The sequence below is a fragment of the Apodemus sylvaticus genome, chromosome 21 (assembly GCF_947179515.1).
Source record: "Apodemus sylvaticus chromosome 21, mApoSyl1.1, whole genome shotgun sequence".
Taxonomy (NCBI): Eukaryota; Metazoa; Chordata; class Mammalia; order Rodentia; family Muridae; genus Apodemus; species Apodemus sylvaticus.
Genome location: NC_067492.1, coordinates 17,665,393 through 17,684,928, shown reverse-complemented (window position 1 = coordinate 17,684,928; position 19,536 = coordinate 17,665,393). Strand labels below are relative to the sequence as shown.

The window sequence follows — 19,536 nt, the reverse complement described above, 5'->3', positions numbered from 1 at the left end:
TCCTTTTCATCTCTGCTTGAGATGAGGTGTCGCTCATTTACACGGTGATGACGGAAAAGCGTGACAGACAAGCAAGGCTCCATCTTATTTCTGTTTGACAAGGGATGTCGCTCAGTGATCCAGGCTGGTTTTTGCTTCCTGGCTTCAAGTCATCTTCCTGCTTCGGTTTCCCAAACAGAGGCTGCCAGGGCAGGCATGCCGCCACACCCACCTGTAAACTTTTTCACTTTGGCTGGCATACATCAGCTGTTCAATGAATGGTGACTAGCATTTTTAAACATATATTTACATGGGCATTTTATGAGATCATTTGGAAGATGTGACAGTCAATATTGACTGTCATATTGCTTGGCTTGAGCAACACTCGGGAGATTTAATAGAGCACACAGCCCTGGGTACAGGGCATCTCCAGAGAAGTTTAGGAAGTGAGGGCTTGGAGCTGATCAATGGTTTGACCCATTGATGGATTCAAAATGTGAACAGACGTTGGATGGTTAGAGGGGGGAGCTGTGGGAGGTGTTGCCTGGATGGCTGGGGGGGGGGGCTGTGGCCTGGATGGTTGGGGGGGGAAGCTGTGGGAGGTGAGGCCTGGCTGGATTAGGCAAGGCTTGGGAACTTGTCCTTCGGGGCTGCATCTTGCTCTGGTCCCAACCTGCTTCACTCTGCTTCCTGAGAGCCACAGTGGAAAGCTCTTTACTCCCCTGCCTAAACCTTTGAAACTGTGGGCAACATAGATCTCTCCTCCTTCAGGTTGCTCTCTCAGGTACTGGGTCACAGCAAGTGGGGAACAGAAGGTGGCCAGGTGGTGGTGCGCACCTTTAATCTCAGCAGGGCAGGTGGATCCCTGTGAGTCTGAGGCCAGCCTGGTCTACAGGGCAAGTTCCAGGACAGCCAGGGCTACAGGGAAACCCTGTCTTGAAGAAACAAAACAAAACAAACAACAACAAAAACTAACATGGGATCCATTTGGAATGTGTGGACCTGGAAGCAAGGGACAGTTTAATTCTTCAGTGAGAATGTTTCCTCTTTCTCTCAGGTATAAACCAAGGTGTGCCTTTTTTTATGTCTACAAAAAATTTATCTATCTATCTATCTATCTATCTATCTATCTATCTATCTATCTATCTATCTATTTTCATGTATGTGTGTTTTGCCTGCATGTGTTTCTGTGCACCATGTATGCACAGTGTGGGAGGAGGCCAGAAGAGGGCTTTAGATCCACTGGAAGTGGAACTTCAAACAGTTGTAAGATGCGACCTGGGTGCTGGAAATCAAAGTCGGGTCCTCAGGAAGGCCAGCCAGTGCTGTCAAGCACTGAGCCATCCCTCCAACTCCCTTCCTACATTAAGAAAGAATTTGGGCTGGAGAGATGGCTCAGAGGTTAAGAGCACTGACTGCTCTTCCAGAGGTCCTGAGTTCAAGTCCCAGTCCTGAGTTCAATTCCCAGCAACTGTAACCACATGGTGACTCACAACCATATATAATGAGATCTGGTGCCCTCTTTTTTGGATTCATTTTTTTTTTTTTGAGACAGGGTTTCTCTGTGTAGCCCTGGCTGTCCTGGAACTCACTCTGTAGACCAGGCTGGCCTCGAACTCAGAAATCTGCCTGCCTCTGCCTCCCAGAGTGCTGGGATTACAGGCATGCGCCACCACGCCCGGATCTGGTGCCCTCTTTTCACACACACACACACACACACACACACACACACATACACACACACACACATATGTGTGTGTGTATGTGTGTGTGTATATATATAACACTGTGTATATAATAAATAAATCTTTGTTAAAGAAAGAAAGAAAGAAAGAAAGAAAGAAAGAAAGAAAGAAAGAAAGAAAGAGTTCCCCCCCCCAAAAAAAAAGAAAAGAAAAAAGAAAAGCCGGGCGTGGTGGCGCACACCTTTAATCCCAGCACTTGGGAGGCAGAGGCAGGTGGATCTCTGAGTTCAAGGCCAGCCTGGTCTACACAGTGAGTTCCAGGACAGCCAGGGCTACACAGAGAAACCCTGTCTCGAAAAACCAAAAAAAAAAAAAAAAAAGAAAGAAAGAGTTCATGATGAAAGAGTTCATGAAAGAAAGAGATGGTTTAGGGTACTAACTGCTCTTCTGAGGACCTGGGCTCCGGTCCAGCACTGCACATCTAAGGTTCACAACATCCGTTCAGGCATCACTCATACGCATAAGAAGAACTAAATGCTATTTCTTTTTTTGGTTTTTTTGGATTTGTTTTTTTTTCGAGACAGGGTTTCTCTGTATAGCCCTGGCTGTCCTGGAACTCACTCTGTAGACCAGGCTGACCTTGAACTCAGAAATCCACCTGCCTCTGGCTCCCAGAGTGCTGGGATTACAGGCGTATGCCACCACCACCCGACTCCTAAATGCTATTTCTAAGCTTAAATTTTTCCCTTTGAAGGCTGTGATAAACCCAGGCATGAAGTGCTAGACCGGGGCGTCCTTACGTTGTATCTGACGTCCGGGCCACGGTAGCTCAGTGGCTGCTTCTGCTGCAGCCTGAGGTCGCCATTCACGCGTAACTGTGAGCCAGGAACAGCAAAGGAGGACTGAAGAAACGCCATGCTCTGCATCTCAAACGTTGACATCCTCTGAAATCATTAGGAAGAGAGAGGCCATTGTCAGCTCTGAGGAGCCTGAGGCTGACAGGCCTGGCAAGAGTGTGCTGGCCCACTCAGGAACCCTTCTGCCCAGAAATCTCTGGTCTATTACTTTGAATATTCGATTCCCAATAACCTTCCATAGAAGGGTCATCTGCAGTGCGGCTCTCCCTAGGGAGGAGGAAGAGGAGAAGCTCAGAGAGGACAGACTCACGTGCAGCTGGTAGGAGAAGGTCAGGATGAGCTGTACACCGAGAACATGCTCTGTGGACTGCAGGGGAAGCTCAAGTTTAAAGTGGAGCACATCCATTTTCCCATCCTGGTTCCTGTCTTCTTCTCTGGACTACAAAGGAAGAGATTTACTTTAAGAGAATTGTTATAGCAGGGTTGTGGTGGCACACACATCTTTAATCCCAGCACTTGGGAGGCAGAGACAGGCGGATCTGAGTTAGAGGCCAGCCTAATCTATAGGGAAAGTTCCAGAACGGCCGGGACTACACAGAGAAACTCTGTCTTAAAAAGAAAAACTAAGGCTAGAGAGATGGCTCAGTGGTTAAGAGCACTGACTATGCTTCCAGCGGTCCTGAGTTCAATTCCCAGCAACGCATGGTGGCTCACAACCATCAGTAATGGGATCCGGTGCCCTCTTCTGGTGTGTCTGAAGACAGCTACAGTGTACTCATATACATGAAATAAAACAAACAAACAAACAAAACACCTACATGCCACACAAAACAAAAAGCAGACAGAAAAGCATTGTTATTTATTTTAGTTATATGTGTGTGTTTGGGACAAGCATACACACATGTGAGCACCTGTGCAAGCCAGAAGGCATTGTTGGACGCCCTAGGGCTTGAGGTAAAGGTGATCGTGAGCTGCCTGAGGAAGGTGCGAAACGGACCTTGGGCCCTCTGCAAGGACAGATTTGAGCCCTGTCTCCAGCCCCCAGAGAGGAATTTCTTTTTTCTCTCCCTCTCTAACACCCGATCCTTTTGTTCTTTGTTTGGAGAGCTGGGGATTGGCTAGGGCCTCCTACATACTAGACCAGCGCAGACCACTGTGTGCTCCCTCCATCCTTGAGTCGGTTTGTCCAAATGGAAAGGGTTGGCTTAGCTGTTAAGAAGTCCCAGAGTTCAATTCCCAGCAACCACATGGTGGCTCACGACCATGTGTAATGGGATCTGCTGCCCCCTTCTGGCAGGCAGGTGTACATGCAGATGGAGCACTTCCACATAGTAAATAAGTAAACCTTAAAAAAAAAATGGAGAAAAACAAAATCTAATTCTAATCATCATGCATTTACCAAGGAAATGCTATAGAATTCCACTAAGCTCTATTTCCACATTTCGTTAAGATTTATTTTATTTTATGTGTATAAATGTTTGCATGCACATATGTCTGTGCACTAAGTCCATCCCTGGGACACACAGAGGCCAGAAGGGCGCTTCTAGAAGAGACCCTGCAAGTGTTGCTACGTATGGTTGTAAGCTGTGTGGGAGCCACACTCGGGTTCTTTGTAAGAGCAGCTGGCACTCTGAACCACTGAGCTGTCTCTGTAGCCCCTATCTGCACATCCTAAACCCCAAGTGCCTTTGCTTCAGACACTTAAAGCTGCACTGTCTGTCTTGTTACTCATGTTGAAGCTTTAAACCTTATGTATTGGGCTGGAGAGGTGGCTCAGCAGTTAAGAGCACTGACTGCTCTTCCAGAGGTCCTGAGTTCAAATCCCAGCAACCACATGGTGGCTCTGTAAAGGGATCTGATGCCCTCTTCTGGTGTGTCTGAAGACAGCTACAGTGTACTCATATAATCAAACAAACCAACCTTTTTTTTGTTTTGTTTCATTTTTTTTTTTGTTTTTTTTCTGAGACAGGGTTTCTCTGTGTAGCCCTGGCTGTCCTGGAACTCACTCTGTAGACCAGGCTGGCCTCGAACTCAGAAATCCTGCCTCTACCTCCCAAGTGCTGGTATTACAGGTGTGCACCACCACAGCCCGGCCAAACAAATCTTAAAACAAAAACCTTTTGTATCTTTTAGCATCAATCGATAAAATACAAAAAGGAAGCTAAGTAAGATCAATAAGATACCAAGACCATGCCAGGTGGTGGTGGCGCACACCTGTGATCCCAGCACTTGGGAGGCAGGGGCAGGCAGACTTCTGAGTTCAAGGCCAGCCTGGTCTACAGAGTGAGTTCCAGGACAGCCAGGGCTATACAGAGAAACCCTGTCTCGGAAAAACCAAATCCAATGTAACCACAAAAAAAAAAAAAAAAAAACAAAACCCAAAACAAACAAACAAAAAACCAAAACAAACAAACAAACAAGCAAAAACCCAAACAATGACAATAATAGGGCTAAATAAGATAGATAGATAGATAGATAGATAGATAGATAGATAGATAGATAATTTGGGCAGAGTTTGAGGTCAGCCTGGTCTACATAGTGAGTTTCAGCAAGTGAGGGTTACACAGTAAATAGTAGGACTTTATCTCAAAAAATCCAAAACAAAAATAACACAAACAGAAATGTTTCCACAAATCTTAAAATGAAATAAATAAATACATATATAAATAACCTCAAAGAAACATGTACCCTGACATCCAACCCCACCCCACCCCCCAAAAAAACAAAAACAAAGTCGGGGGCAGGAAATATCATTTTGTACAAAGGTAGCATTCTGCTGGGAAGAGTGATAAATACACGATAGCACCAGGTAACTGTCACGTCACACACACACACACACACACACACACACACACACACACACACACACACTGAAGCTGGCTAAAATGGAGAGGATGGAAATTAACGGAGACTTTTACAGCAAGTGTTTGGGATGATCTAACTTGCTGGCACCCTGACAATATAAGCAGGGAATGGATGGAGGGTGATCCAGGCAAGCAAGGGTCTGTGTGCCCAGTGTGGGTGACAGCAGGTCACCTGGACAGAGAGAAGGCTGAGGAGAGCGAGGAGGTGGAGGGAGGTCGGGAAGGCGGGGAAGGAAGGAAAAGGTGGCTCCTCGCATAGGCATATGGCTGAATCAAAGCTAGCTTCCAATCTTTTAAGTGTTCCACATCTTTCCCAACAGTGCCACCAACTGGTGACCAAATGTTCCCACATGAGCCTGAGGAGGACGTACCATGCAAGTTCAAACCTGTGACTGTACAGTGATAGTAATCCCTGGAGCATGTGGGTGGGAGTGAGTGGGGGTGGGGTGGGGGGCTGGGCAGATGGCTCAGCTGTTAACAGCACTGACTGCTCTTGGAGGCTCATAACCACCTGTAACTCCAGTCCCTGAGATCCATCTTGGCTTCTGAGTACACTACGCACATAGAGCACGGACATACATGCAGGCAAAACACCCCCACCACACACTTAAACTAAAGACAATGTTTTTTTTTTTTTTTAACAGATATTCAGAAAGCCAATACCTCAACACTAGTTCTAGCTCAGATCCTGAAACCTAACTGGTATCTGGTTAAGAAAATTTGTAAATCACAGCACTGGCTGTTCTTCCAGAGAATTCCCAGCAACCACATGGTGGCTCACAACCATCTATAATGGAATCTAATGCCCTCTTCTGGTGTGTCTGAAGACAGTGACAGTGTACTCATAAATAAATAAACCTGTAAAACAAAATGAAATATATGTATATATTTGCCGGTTGTGGTGGCACACACTGGTAGGATTTGCTGAAGGAAGCAGAAGCAGGAGGATCACGAGTTCGGGGACAGCCTGGGCTACACATTTTTTTCCAAGGCTAGCCTAGTCTACAGAGTGAGTTCCAGGACAGTCAGGGCTATACAGAGAAACCTTGTCTTGGAAAGACAAAACAAACAAAACAGAACAAAAGGAACTCAAAAAAATTACATTTATTGTGTGTGTGTGTGTGTGTGTGTGTGTGTGTGTATGGATGGCATATGAGTGGAGGTCAGAGGACAGCGTACTGCAGACAGTCCTCTCCTACCATGTGGGTTCTGGGGATCATGCACAGTTGTCAGGCTTGATGGCTAGCACCTTTGTCTGCTGAGCCAGCTAACTAGCTCACTTTTTGTGATTTTTTTTTTTAAAAGCACTCATACACATATAATAAATAAAACTAAAATATCTAAAAATTTAAAAAAAACCAACAAACAAAAACAAAAAAGAAAGAAAGAAAAAAAAAAAAAACAGAAACCACAAAACTTTCATAGAGGCCAGGAAATGGTGTTGGATTCCCTGAAACTGGAGTTCAGATGGCTGTGAGTTGCCACGTGTGGGTGCTAGAAGCCAAAACCCCAAAACCCCAAAGCAAGAAGTACTTTAATTGCTTTAACTGGTCCAATTATCTTTTTATTTAGAGGGCTTGCTATGTAGCCAAAGGTTGGCCTTGAACCCCTGATCTTCCTGTCTCAGCCTCCCAAATGCTCAGGTTACAGGCAGGTGTGTAACAATTTTTATGTCCATGTATGGATGTATGGTCTCATATATTCCTGCTACATATCCCAGTGTAGGAGCCATCATGGTCTGTATATGGATTGTTAACTGAGGGCAAGAGTATGGACCCCAACAGCTGCACTAGGTTCTGACAAGGACCAATGGCTGTCAGTTCCCTTCTGTGTCACTGACAGAATGCTTGCCTAGTGTGTAACCCAGTGTGTTAGGCACTGGCTTTGATCCTCTGCCTCACATATGCACATTCATGCACACAAACATGCAACAAACATGCCTGTGAACTCTGATTTCAAAGTTTTCTGGTTGCTACAGGATAATCATTTACAGGAGGAATCAATACTAATGTTGGCTAGAAGAAATTAGTTCACTAATATTGATCTGGTTCCATTGAGAAGAGACTAAAATACCTACTTTAACATAAGAAATATTAGTAACGGGGCTGGAGAGATGGCTCAGCGGTTAAGAGCACTGACTGCTCTTCCAAAGGCCCTGAGTTCAAATCCCAGCAACCACATGGTGGCTCACAACCATCTGTAATGAAATCAGACGCCCTCTTCTGGGGTGTCTGAAGACAGCTACTGTGTACTTAGATATAATAAAGAAATAAATCTTTTTAAAAAAAGAAATCTTAGTAACATAGGATGGAGAGGCTTGAACAGGGCGAAGGGGGATAATGCCCGCATCTGAGCTTGAAGAGAGGTTGGGGTTACTGGATCCTCGGAGCTTGAGAAAGAGGGTGGAGGCAGCTGGGACAGAACCTAGGGACATTGCAGGTGTGGCCACCTCAGAGCCGGGTGTCTGCACACACCAGGGCCAGCAGAGTGTCCACGTGAGGCAAGAAGGAAATCTAGTTCAATAAGACTCAGGACGCAGACTCAGTGTTGGTTCAGACTTCTATAGTCTGATGCGGGCAGTTCATTTTAGACTTTTTTTTTTTTTTTAAGAGACAGGGTTTCTCTGTGTAGCCCTGGCTCTCCTGGAACTCACTCTGTAGACCAGGCTGGCCTCGAACTCAGAAATCCGTCTGCCTCTGCCTCCCAATTGCTGGGATTAAAGGCCACTGCCGCCTGGCCATTTTAGCCATTTTTAAGCACAGCAGAATTTAGAAAATAAGATTCCTGATAATTAACTCAATCCAGTGTGTTAAAAAAAAAAAAAAAAAAAAAAAAAAGCTTAGGGCATGTTTACATTGAAACTCTTTACAAGGTACAAATGGCCTCTTCCATAAAGATAGGGGCGGTGGACTGAAAAACAATGCTTAAGGGTCTAGGGAGAGAGTCTGGGATAAACTTAATAGTCCATTGACCTACAGACAGCAGAAATACTAAATACATCCATTCCCAGCTTCCCCAGTGGTAACCAGGCATAAATCTGCAAGGGGAAGAGACAATACCGAGTGGTTAGCATTCCAGGTCCCTCCACCCCCCTTATCTCTCCACACCTCAGAGGAAGGTCATATAGAGGGAAAGGGGAGGCAGAAAGAAAATGGAAATACCAGACTTCATTGCTAGCCGTCCTTATCTGGGCCACGCCAGCAGGGGCTCTTCACTCTAGCAGGGAGCGGTCAGTCCCCGGGCAAGGTTCAATATGCTTCTGGTTAGCAGGAGACAGGGACCAGAGGGCAAAGGGGACACAACTTGGCATCTTAAGATCCTTGGGAAGGTGGGGTTGGAGCTGAGACAGTGACTGCTAACTTTTGTGTTAGTGAGGATCAAACCTGGGGCTTTGTCTATGCTAGGCTGGGGCTATGTCTATGCTAGGCTGGAGCTATATACCACTAAGCTCTATTCCCAGCAGGGGTGGCTGCTGACCTAAGGCGCTCCACTGTTCCCAGAATGTCATGATTTACAACCCTTCCTCAGGGCATCTACAGTGTAACTGGGCAGGTTGAGGTTTTATTTGGTTCCTGTTTTGGTTTGGTTTGGCGCCAACACCGCCCGGCTCTTTGGTTCCGGTTTTATCCCTAGTAATTTTCAATGTCAATATTCAAGTTTATATCACTGTACTCTTGTCATTACTGGGTATCACTTTTCCATTTCTCTTTTGTTTAGTTGGAGTTAGGATGATGGCTCCATTGATAGGAACACTGGGTACTCCTGCAGACACTCAGGTCCAGCTCCCAGCACCCACTGGGTGGCTCACAACCATTGATAACTCCAGCTCCCCGGGGATTGGATGGCCTCTGCCTCCTAGGTGATGGGGTTTACAAACCGTTGTCAACCAGTCCTTAGCTGTTGGTTTCAGATGGTGCTTTGCTACGAAGTCTTGGGTGGCCTAGAACGGGAATTCCTCAGAGATTCTGCACATCCTGCCACGTTGGCTCTTTGGATGTCTGCACACAGATGGGTAATGAGAACTAAAATAGGCGGCCTCCTGGCTGCCAGTGACTGTCAGGTGCCAAGGACAACAAGACACACCCCAGAGTTAGAGATGGGAAAAGAAAGGGTGCTTAGACACATGGCCTCTCTATAGACTGTGCCATCCATCTCTTATCTCCAGCCCGGTATCCTTAAGAGAGCCACTGAGAAGGCCACTTACAAATAACAAAAACTAGACTTTAAAACATTAAAAAAAAACATGGGTGGTCTTGGGGACACTGTCATAGGTGAGCTGACCAGTGCAGAAGCAAGGCTGTCTGTGACTTTGGAGCATTTTCCAAAATTAGCAATTTCAAAGCCACCTCCCAGTGTTGGTCAAACCTGGGCCTAAAAACCATGGCTTCCTTGACTCCTTGGACAGTTTCCCAGACATGGCAAAGCCAGCCTGGGTCTATATGTTCAGAGCTAAAATAAAAGTATTTCATGGAATATGATTATAGCATGTAAAATAAGATGTGCATATTTTGGATTGTGTTTTGTATTGAAATCTAGGCTTACTTGTTGAGCTTGTGATCCTCCTGTCTCAGCTCTGTGAGTAGCAGATGATACAGCCATGTACCATTATGCCCAGCTGGATACTGTTCACATAAAACCCAGAGTAAGCTGGACGGTGGTGGCACACGCCTGTAATCCCAGCACTCTGGGAGACAGAGGCAGGCGGATTTCTGAGTTCGAGGCCAGGCTGGTCTACAGAGTGAGTTCCAGGACAGCCAGGGCTACACAGAGAAACCCTGTCTTGAAAAAAACAAACAAACAAACAAAAAAAAAAACCAAAAACGAAAACAAAAAAACAAAACCCAGAGTAAATGTGAATCTATGGCTTCATATGTAATATGGTGGGCTGTGGTCTCTCAACTTACCTCACAGGGTTACTGTGAGAATAAATGAAGCTATATATTGTCTTCAAAATTAGTAGCTAATATTTACTGTTTATCATAGGCCAAATACTGTAGAAGAGACCTTAAATATGCTACCTGACAATAAAGTACTTGTTGTGTGTACAAGTAGAGGGGGATGTAGATAAGACATAGTAAGTCAACAGAGATGTTTGTTGCCATTGCTTATATCACACACTAGGCTTCTGCCTGGCTGCTTTTATGAGTATTGGAGACACAATTCACATACCATAAAACCTACTCTTGGAAAAATGGTAAATAGCAGGCTGGAGATTTTGCTTAGTTGCTAGAGAATTTGCCAAGCATGCATGAAGCCCTGGGGTTCAATCCTTTCGATCCTTAGCACCATATAAACCAAGTGTGGAGGTGAGTGCTTCGAATCCCAGCACACAGGAGGTGGAGGCAGAGAATCAGAAGTTCAAGGCAGTCTGGGCTACATAAGACTGTCTGAAAATGATGATGATAATACAAAAATATATATCAGGTGAATGTGTCCAGCTAGGCACAGTGGTGCATGCCTGTAATGCCAGCTATTAATGAGGCTGGGACAAAGGGGCCACAAATTCAACAAACCAAGATATCAATACACAGAGACCAAGAATGTATGAATATGCGCTGGAGAGATGGCTCAGCAGTTAAGAGCACCAGCTGCTCTTCCAGAGCTCCTGAGTTCTGTTCCCAGCAACCATATGGCGGCTCACAACCATCTGTAATGGGATCCCATACCCTTTTCTGGTGTGTCTGAAGAGAGCGAAGGTGTACTCACACACGTGAAATACATCTTAAAAGAAAAAGAATGTATGAATATATACATACATACACATGTGTATGTATATATGTATGTATGTATATTCAGTGGCTGGGAAAGCATGAGGAGTTCGAATCCTAGCATCCATGTTAAGAGCTGCATGTGTCTGGACACCTACACCTGTAGAAGTGAAGATTGGAGGATCTCAGGGTTTCCTGACCACTGGCCTTTATCCAAGTTTAGAAACCTGGTCTCAGGGTTGTAAGGTAGAGTGATAGAGCAGGATACCCAGCATCTCCCTCTGGTCACTGTGCATGTGCACACCTGTAACATATATGTGCATGTACTATACACTTCACAATCACATGCATGTATATATAAATTATATATATATATATATATATATAATATATATATTAGTTATCTAATATATATATAGTAGATTTTAGTTATCTACTGAATGTTGGGTTATATGGTTAAGTAAGCTTAACTTTTGAAGACTTGCTAAACTATTTTTCAAAGCAACTTTACCATTTTATATATTTACCTGCATTTTTATATCTATGGTTTCTTTGGATCTGTTTTGCTTAATTGATACATTCTAGATTATCTTTAAAAACTTTTTTTTTTCCTTCGAGACAGGGTTTCTCTATATAGCCCTGGCTGTCCTGGAACTCACTCTGTATGTAGACCAGGCTGGCCTCCAACTCAGAAATCCTCCTGTTTCTGCCTTCTGAGTGCTGGGATTAAAGGTGTGCACCACCACTGCCCAGCCTTTAAAAACTTTTTATACAGTGCCTTCTAATTTCTTTTTGTGTGTGTGGTATTGAGTCATCAATTCATTAAAAACATGTTCTTTATGTGTATGTGTATATGCATTTGCATATGTGTTTACACATGTGTGTTGATTCCTACAGAGGGCAAAAGAGTGTATGAGGTCCCCTGAAACTGGAATTACAGATGGCTGTTAACTGTCTGGGATGGGTACTGGGAAGAAGCCACTGAGCTGCCCGCTCCTCATTACCAGTGATTACCACTAGCTGCTCTTCCAGAGGACCAAGATTTGATTCCCAGCACACACAGGATGGCCTACAACCAACTCCAAACTCCGGTTCCAGGGATCTAACACCTTCTTTTAGCCTGCATTCACATGGTACATAGCCATATATGCAGGCAAGATAAAATGTTCATACACACAACAGATAATACATTAATTTTTGAAAACTGTTCTAAAGGAGACATCTAGGAAAAGGAATTATGTTTTACTTCTTTTAAGGCAGGGTCTCACTTGAGCCCTCACGGAATTGTAACTCACTGTGTAGTCCAGGCTAGCCTTAAACTCATGATTGTCATACTTTAGCCCACCAAGTTTGGAGTGTGTGTATATGTATGTGTGCATGCATGTGTATGTAGACACACACACACACACACACACATGTGTACACGCATCCACGCCCACTTAGAGAGCATAATAGGGATTTAACCCAGAGGCTCACACATTCTAGACAACATTCTACCCTGAACAACATCCCTAGCTAGAGCCCCTTTTCCAAGCTGTGCACAATCATCCAGGTTGTCATCAGAGGTAGAGTGCTTGCTCAGCACATTCAAGGCCTGGGGGTAGAGCCCCACCATTGGAAACAAAACCAGAAATGAAAGGAAACACAGCACGTCCACGCGGGACTAAAGAGAATTAGTTTGTGGCTTCCTAAATTTGAAATGGGAACCACCTACCAGAAGCAGGGGAAGAGGATGAGCTGGGCTCTCAAGGGAGTGGCTTCTGGTTCCAGAGATAAGCAGCTGACAGCGCCTGCTAAGCCACCAAGTCACCAAGCCGTGGTATCGACAGAGTGAGAGGGGCGAATGAAGCCTAATGTTTATTCTTGGTGAACACCTCAGCTGTTTGTTACTTCTTACACTCAAGTGTCCAGAAGCATACACAGGAACAATGGAAATGTAAAGGGAAAAAATACAAAGAGAAAACCTTCCACCAAAAATCCCACACAGGGACACACTGTTTACCAGGCGTGGTGGCATTTGCCAACCAACCCAATGCTTGGAAGGTGGTGGCAAGAGAAATGGTCAGTTTGAAGGTAGCCTAGGCTTGCATAGTGAGTGGGAGTGAGTGGGGGTCTGCACTGTGTAGATAGACTCTGTCTCCAAAACAAACAAACAGCAACCAACCAGCCAGCCAAAAACCCACTGTAAATTGAGAACTAATTTTGTTTAAAGTTTAAAAAAAAAGTTTGGATTGAATCCAGAGATAATATGCAAATGTTCTCCAGTGAGATTCTCTTACAGCCTGAAAAAACTTTGTTTTCACTTTGGAAAGAAAACACATAGCCAGGTAGTGGTGGCACATACCTTTAATCCTAGCACTTGGGAGGCAGAGGCAGGTGGATTTCTGAATTTGAGGCCAGCCTGGTCTACAGAGTGAGTTCCAGGACAGCCAGGGATATACAGAGAAACCCTGTCTCGAAAAAAGCCAAAGGAAACCAAAACAAAAAGCAAACAAACAAACAAACCCCCACATTTAGTGTGGACCTTCGTCCAGTGGGTACACAGGGAAGGGCAGGTCAGCATCTACCCTGGCCTCTCACCCAATCACTCTTCTCTAGAGGCATTAGAGTGGAATTTCTCAACCTCTGGGTCTCGAGCTCTTTGGGGGTTGGAAGGTAGGGTTGAAGCATATCAGATATCCTTCATATCAGATAGTTACATTACAACTCATAACAGTAGCAAAATGACAGTTATGAAGCAGAAATGAAATTTTACAATTGGGGTCATGACAACATGAGGAACTGTGTGAAAGGGTCACAACATTAGGAACGCTGAGAACCATTGCATTAGAGGCTTGGGAATAAAAATGGGGCCAGGCTGGGGCTGGAGAGATGGCTCAGTGGTTAAGAGCAATGACTGCTCTTCCAGAGGTCATGAGTTCATTCCCAGCATCCACATGGTGGCAAACAACCATCTGTAATGGAATCTGATGCCCTCTTCTGGTGTGTCTGAAGATAGCTACAGTGTAATCATATAAATGAAATAAATAATTCCTTTAAAAAAAAAATGGGGCCAAGCAAGGCAGGCCTTGCTTGTCACCCTAGTAGTTAGTAAGAGGAGGATCACTGGTTCGGGGCCAACCTGGCCCATATCTGGACTACACTGCAAAGTCCTATCTTAAGGATTGATAGATAAATGAATAAATAAAGGGAGCTGAGAGCTGGCCTAGCCGTTAGGAGCACTGGCTGCTCCTCTAGAGGATCCTGGTTTAATTCCCAGGACCCATATGGCAGTTTACAACCATCTATAAGATCCGTGGCACTATGTGTGCACATGGTGCACATATATGTGCATGCAGGCAAAATACTCACACACAGAAAATAAAATTAAAAAAGCATCACAGAAAGTAAAAAAATAGTAAAAGCATGGGGGCCCACAACTGCGATTTCGGTGCTGAGCAGGCACAGGCTGAAAGACCGGAAACGCAGTCTTTAAGGCCAGCCTAGGCTACAAATCCAGTTCCAAGCCCTCCTGGACGACACACCACGCAGTCTCAAAAAACTATGTTGGTGGCATGGGGGAAAGGTCTCGATCATTTGTCTCGAAAAAACCAAAATCCAAAAAAAAAAAAAAAAGGTCCAATGATGTTACAAAAAAAAAAAATTTAACTGCTTCCAAAGCAAAAACTGTTGCCTTAGTTACCTAATGAGTGTGTTAGAAGCGTTCCCCAGGGTGGTGGTGGTAGCAGGGGGAAGGCAGGGAGGAAGAGGCAGGTGAATCTCTGAGTCTGAGGCCAACCTGGTCTACAGAGCAGGTTTTTGGACAGCCAGGGCTACACAGAGAAACCGTGTTCTGGAAAACAAAAACGAAGAAACGCTTTCCAGATTGAGTCTCCACCTCTTTTTTTGAGTATTCTCTACGCATTCCACGGGGGAAGCTGGAGCCCGAGCTCCCCTCCCCCCTCCTCCCCCCACCTCATCCCTTCAGTTTCCCTAGATCTGCATTTTGCTTTGTCAGCATTCCGGGTCCTAACTAAGACTACACACGTCCTGTTCACAGCCCTGACTGCATCTCCTTCCTTGTTTCTTCTCAGGGTTGATTTCCTTGCAGTTAACAATTATTTTATTTGCTTGCTTTGTTTTCTCTACATTCATTCAAAGAAGAATGATGTAAGTCTGGGTCTCAGCTTCTCAGGGGAGCTCAACTGGGCTTACTGCTTGAGCCAAAGCCAGCTCGGGCAGGCAACATAACAATGAGCCATCTCAAAAAGAATAAAAAAGCAGTAAGATTTAATTAAAGCTTTGTTATTCACATATTTTATTATTTAATGTAACTGTACTGTAGCTGTCTTCAGACACACCAGAAGAGGGCAGTCAGATCTCATCATGGATGTTTGTGAGCCACCATGTGGTTGCTGGGATTTGAACTCAGGACTTTTGGAAGAGCAGCTAGTGCTCTTAACCGCTGAGCCATCTCTCTAGCCCCCACATCTTAATTTTTTTTTTTGTTGTTTTTTTTGTTTTTTTTTCGAGACAGGGTTTCTCTGTGTAGTCCTGGAACTCACTCTGTAGATCAGGCTGGCCTTGAACTCAGAAATCTGCCTGCCCCTGCCTCCCAAGCACTGCGATTAAAGGTTTGCACCACTACTGCCCGGCACCACATCTTAATGTTTAATAGTTTAAAAAAAAAAAAGAGCAATTTTTTTTTGTTGTTTGTTTTGTTTTTTGGATTTGGTTTTTTCGAGACAGGGTTTCTCTGTGTAACCCTGGCTGTCCTGGAACTCACTCTGTAGACCAGGCTGGCCTCCAATTCAGAGATCCACCTGCCTCTGACTCCCAAGTCCTGGGATTACAGGCATGTGCCACCACCGCCCGGCTACAAAAAATTAAAACAAACAAACAAACAAACAAAAAGCAATCAAAGGATAAGGGCGGGCTATGAGATTGATCAGCAGGTGAAGACCCTGGCAGTCAACCCTGGGAATCTCCAACCCTGGGAATCCGAGCTGGACCCCTGGGACAGTGACAGGAGGGAACTGACCGCTTCATGTTGTCCTCGGAAAACACATGCCAGGGCCTACTGCTTTTGAGACTGAACAATCTTGAGCTTGCTGTATAGGCCAGGGAAGGGGGCAATCCTCCTGCCTCAGCTGGGATAACATGTGTAGGTTTGAAACAAATAAAATATTTACTAACAAACAACTAGTTAAATTCCTCACTGCTCATGTCATTAAATAAGCCACAGACCTTAAAAACTAATAAAGTTGGTTCACAAGTACTGATACATGTACCATCCACAGGGAACCTTTATTTTTCCGTCAACAGGTTTGCGATCAGAAAAAAATATATATAAGGGGAAAATTAAAGAGCAAAGTAATCTGAATTAGATAAGTCTGACTTTTGCCCCCATCAGCTACACGAGAGTTTGACTTCTAGGCTAATAATCAGACCTGTCTGAAAGGATCCACTTCTGAGAGCAGGGAAGCAGATGTTCCACACATCTAAAGGAAAGTATTTTCACAATATGAATGGAAAGGCATGGCTGTAAGGGGGCATTTGATTTATGCGAAAGCAAACACTAAACTGCAGACAGTTAAATGCTTCAGTTTCATAGGGGACAGCTGCAGTGTGGAAAAGTTAGGAGCCTAACCCAGACAGGCGTGGCTTGGCCAGAGTGAGCTGAGAATTCATCCAACCAGCGCTTGCCTCACCCCTACGGCCCCACCCACCCTCCCCACCCCTGCATCCAGTCTGCACAAAAACCCGGGCACTTTCTTTATACAGTGTGGTGATGCTCAAACTCGGCAACATCCAGGAGTATACAGAGCTCGGCCTTCAAGCCCTTAGATTGATTTTTTTCACAGCCACCTTTTCATTCGGGAGTGACCAGCACCAGAGAATAGGCAGTGCTCTGTCGTCCAGACTCTGGTCAGACAAACACGGCCTGCATGGCTGACTTTGTTTCCAACCCCCTGTGGCTCCTTGAGATCCAAGCTGTGGGACTGTGGATGTGGCTCAGTGGTAAAGTGCTCGCATGCAAGCACAAAGCCCTGAGTTTGATTCTCAGCACCCCATAAATCCCAGCACGGCGTTGCGTAACAGAAATTCCTGGCACTGGAAAGGTGGAGGCCGGAGGATCGGATGTTGAAGGCCGACTTTGGCTATATAGTTTAAGGCCAGCCTGGGATACATGAGACTCTGCCCCCACAACCCGTCAAATGAGCCAATCTGGGACCTCACCCCATCCTGTCCCCCCCAGGGTCCCGGCAGGAACCACGCACCGACACGAGCGGGACGCGCAGGTGAACCCCCTGCAGCCTGTTGAAGGTGGGGAACGTGCTCCAGGCGAGGAAGGCTCCGGGTTCTGGTCCCAGTAAAACCACGAGCAGCACTTGGTGCTGGAAGCGCACGTTCGGCTGCTCCTCGTAGCTGCTCCGCTTCAGCCAAAATCCTGCGGGAGACAAGGCAGGCAGGTCAGGATTGCGGGCCTGGGCCCGCCGGCCGCGCCGAGCAGAGCCGTGTGGCCCTCCAGGCCCAGGCAGGCTCACCGTGGCTCCGGAAGGCCACCAGCAGCGGGGGGATGTAGGTCAGCGCGGTGGTCAACAGCACGAAGAGCGCGGCCTTGGAGCAGAGCCCCGCGCGGTAGGAGCGCTCGACCGGGTGAGAGAAGAGATGGTACAGCGCCATGAGCCCAGGGCCGCAGCGCCGAGTCTCCACAGCAACCGACGGCGGGCTGAGGAACCAATGGCAGGCACGCAGGCCTTTAGTAGGGGGCGGAGCTAGCGGGAGGAGGTTCCTGTGTTAGATTGTGGACGCATTTTATGCCGCGCCTGCTGGTCTCTGCAAGAAAGCAACAGTAACGATGTTTCCACCCGCCAAAGTCCCTGTGGATTGTACAAAATCAGATGTGCATAGATGTTGACATCTCCCCATAGGTCATTCATTAACTCACAACATGAGGATGGTTGATATAGCTTAATAGGTAGAAGGCTAGCCTACCATGCAGGAAGCCCTGACTTCATCTCCAGCACTTCTTTAAACCAGACACAGTAGCCCACATACTAGCAACTATTCAGGTGAAGGCAGGAGGATCGGAAGTCCAAGGTCATCTTTAGCTACATTGTGAGTTAGAGGCCAGCGGGAGAGACAGGAGACTCTGTTTCAATGAAAAACTCCAATGTGGCTCTTACTGAAGTCCGGCCATTCATATAACAAGGCCACAGTCCTAGAACCAGGTACTGTTGCCTTCAAATGCCCCGTAGCAGGAAAGATAGAAAACAGGAAACAAATCCCTTGGTTATTCAAAGGTTAGAGGGTAATTTAATATATGGCATTTTCTGTTGTACTTTGTTAGGTAAAAACGCTGATATTGTCCTCCCCAAAGTTAGCATTAGCTGATCACTTAGGTGAATACTAACACCAATATGTTAACACGGAAGACATATATATATATATATATATATATATATATATATATATATATAAATTCTCTTTTCTCCAGATCCTCTGCAAGAAAAATCAGTGCTCTTAACCACTGGGTCATCTCTCCAGCTCCCACCAACTATAGATCTTAATTCTGGAAAGGCTGTCCTCTGACCTCTACATGCCTGTCGCGGTGCTCATCTGCATACATACACAAAGAATAAATAAATAAATAAATGTAGGATAACATGTAAATAAGCTGGAGAGAATGGCCGGTTTTCCAGAGGATCTAGGCTTGACTTTCAACTCCCACAGGGCGGGGAGCTATGACACAGCCAACTGTAATTTCAGCCATAGGGGAATCTAATGATCTCTGTGGGCACTGCATACACGTGGTCCATAGACATACACCCAGGCCAAACATCCATACACATAAAGTTAAAATAAAGGCTTTGGCACACAGCTTTGATCCTGGTGTTCAGGAGGCAGAGGCAGTCAGACCTCTCTGAATTTCAGGCCAGCCAGGTGTACAGAGTTTCTTCCAGGACAGCCAAGGCTACAAATAAAAACCCTGTCTCGAAGACTAATAATAATAATAATGATAGGAAATATAAATGTATTATTAAACTAAAAAATAAAAAAAATGCACTAAAATAACCGTTTTGGAATGACTGACTATAATGTAGATTCCTTGGAGTGGTTGTTCAGTAAGTAAGAGAATGTTTGCCTCCAAAGATTCAACAGAAGGAACATACACTGTAGCTAAGTCACCAATGAGACAGAGGGAGGTGACTATTAAAAAGAAGTACAAAATGGTTCAGCCTTAGCTGGGTTTGGTGGTTGTATACCTTTATTCCCAGCACTGGGGAAGCAGAGGCAGAGGCCGTGGCAGAGGCAGAGGCAGAGGCAGAGGCAGAGGCAGAGGCAGAGGCAGAGGCAGAGGCAGAGGCAGAGGCAGAGAGGCAGAGGCAGAGAGGCAGAGGCAGAGCGGCAGAGGCAGAGAGGCAGAGGCAGAGGCAGAGAGGCAGAGGCAGTGGCAGAG

General features: G+C 45.6%; 1 protein-coding gene across 1 annotated transcript in view; it reads right to left on the bottom strand.

Annotated features, from left to right (window-relative positions):
* Tmem231 (transmembrane protein 231) overlaps positions 1–17,818 on the bottom strand; it is a 23,172-nt gene extending 5,354 nt beyond the window's left edge. Inside the window, exons 1-4 of the mRNA XM_052166864.1 lie at positions 17,621–17,818; positions 17,354–17,523; positions 2,832–2,960; positions 2,465–2,608 (exon numbers count right to left, since the gene is read on the bottom strand). Of these exons, the coding sequence (XP_052022824.1) occupies positions 2,465–2,608; positions 2,832–2,960; positions 17,354–17,523; positions 17,621–17,759 (582 nt within the window). The 5' untranslated portion in view covers positions 17,760–17,818. The remainder of the gene's footprint in view (positions 1–2,464; positions 2,609–2,831; positions 2,961–17,353; positions 17,524–17,620) is intronic.
* Positions 17,819–19,536: the final 1,718 nt, after the last annotated feature.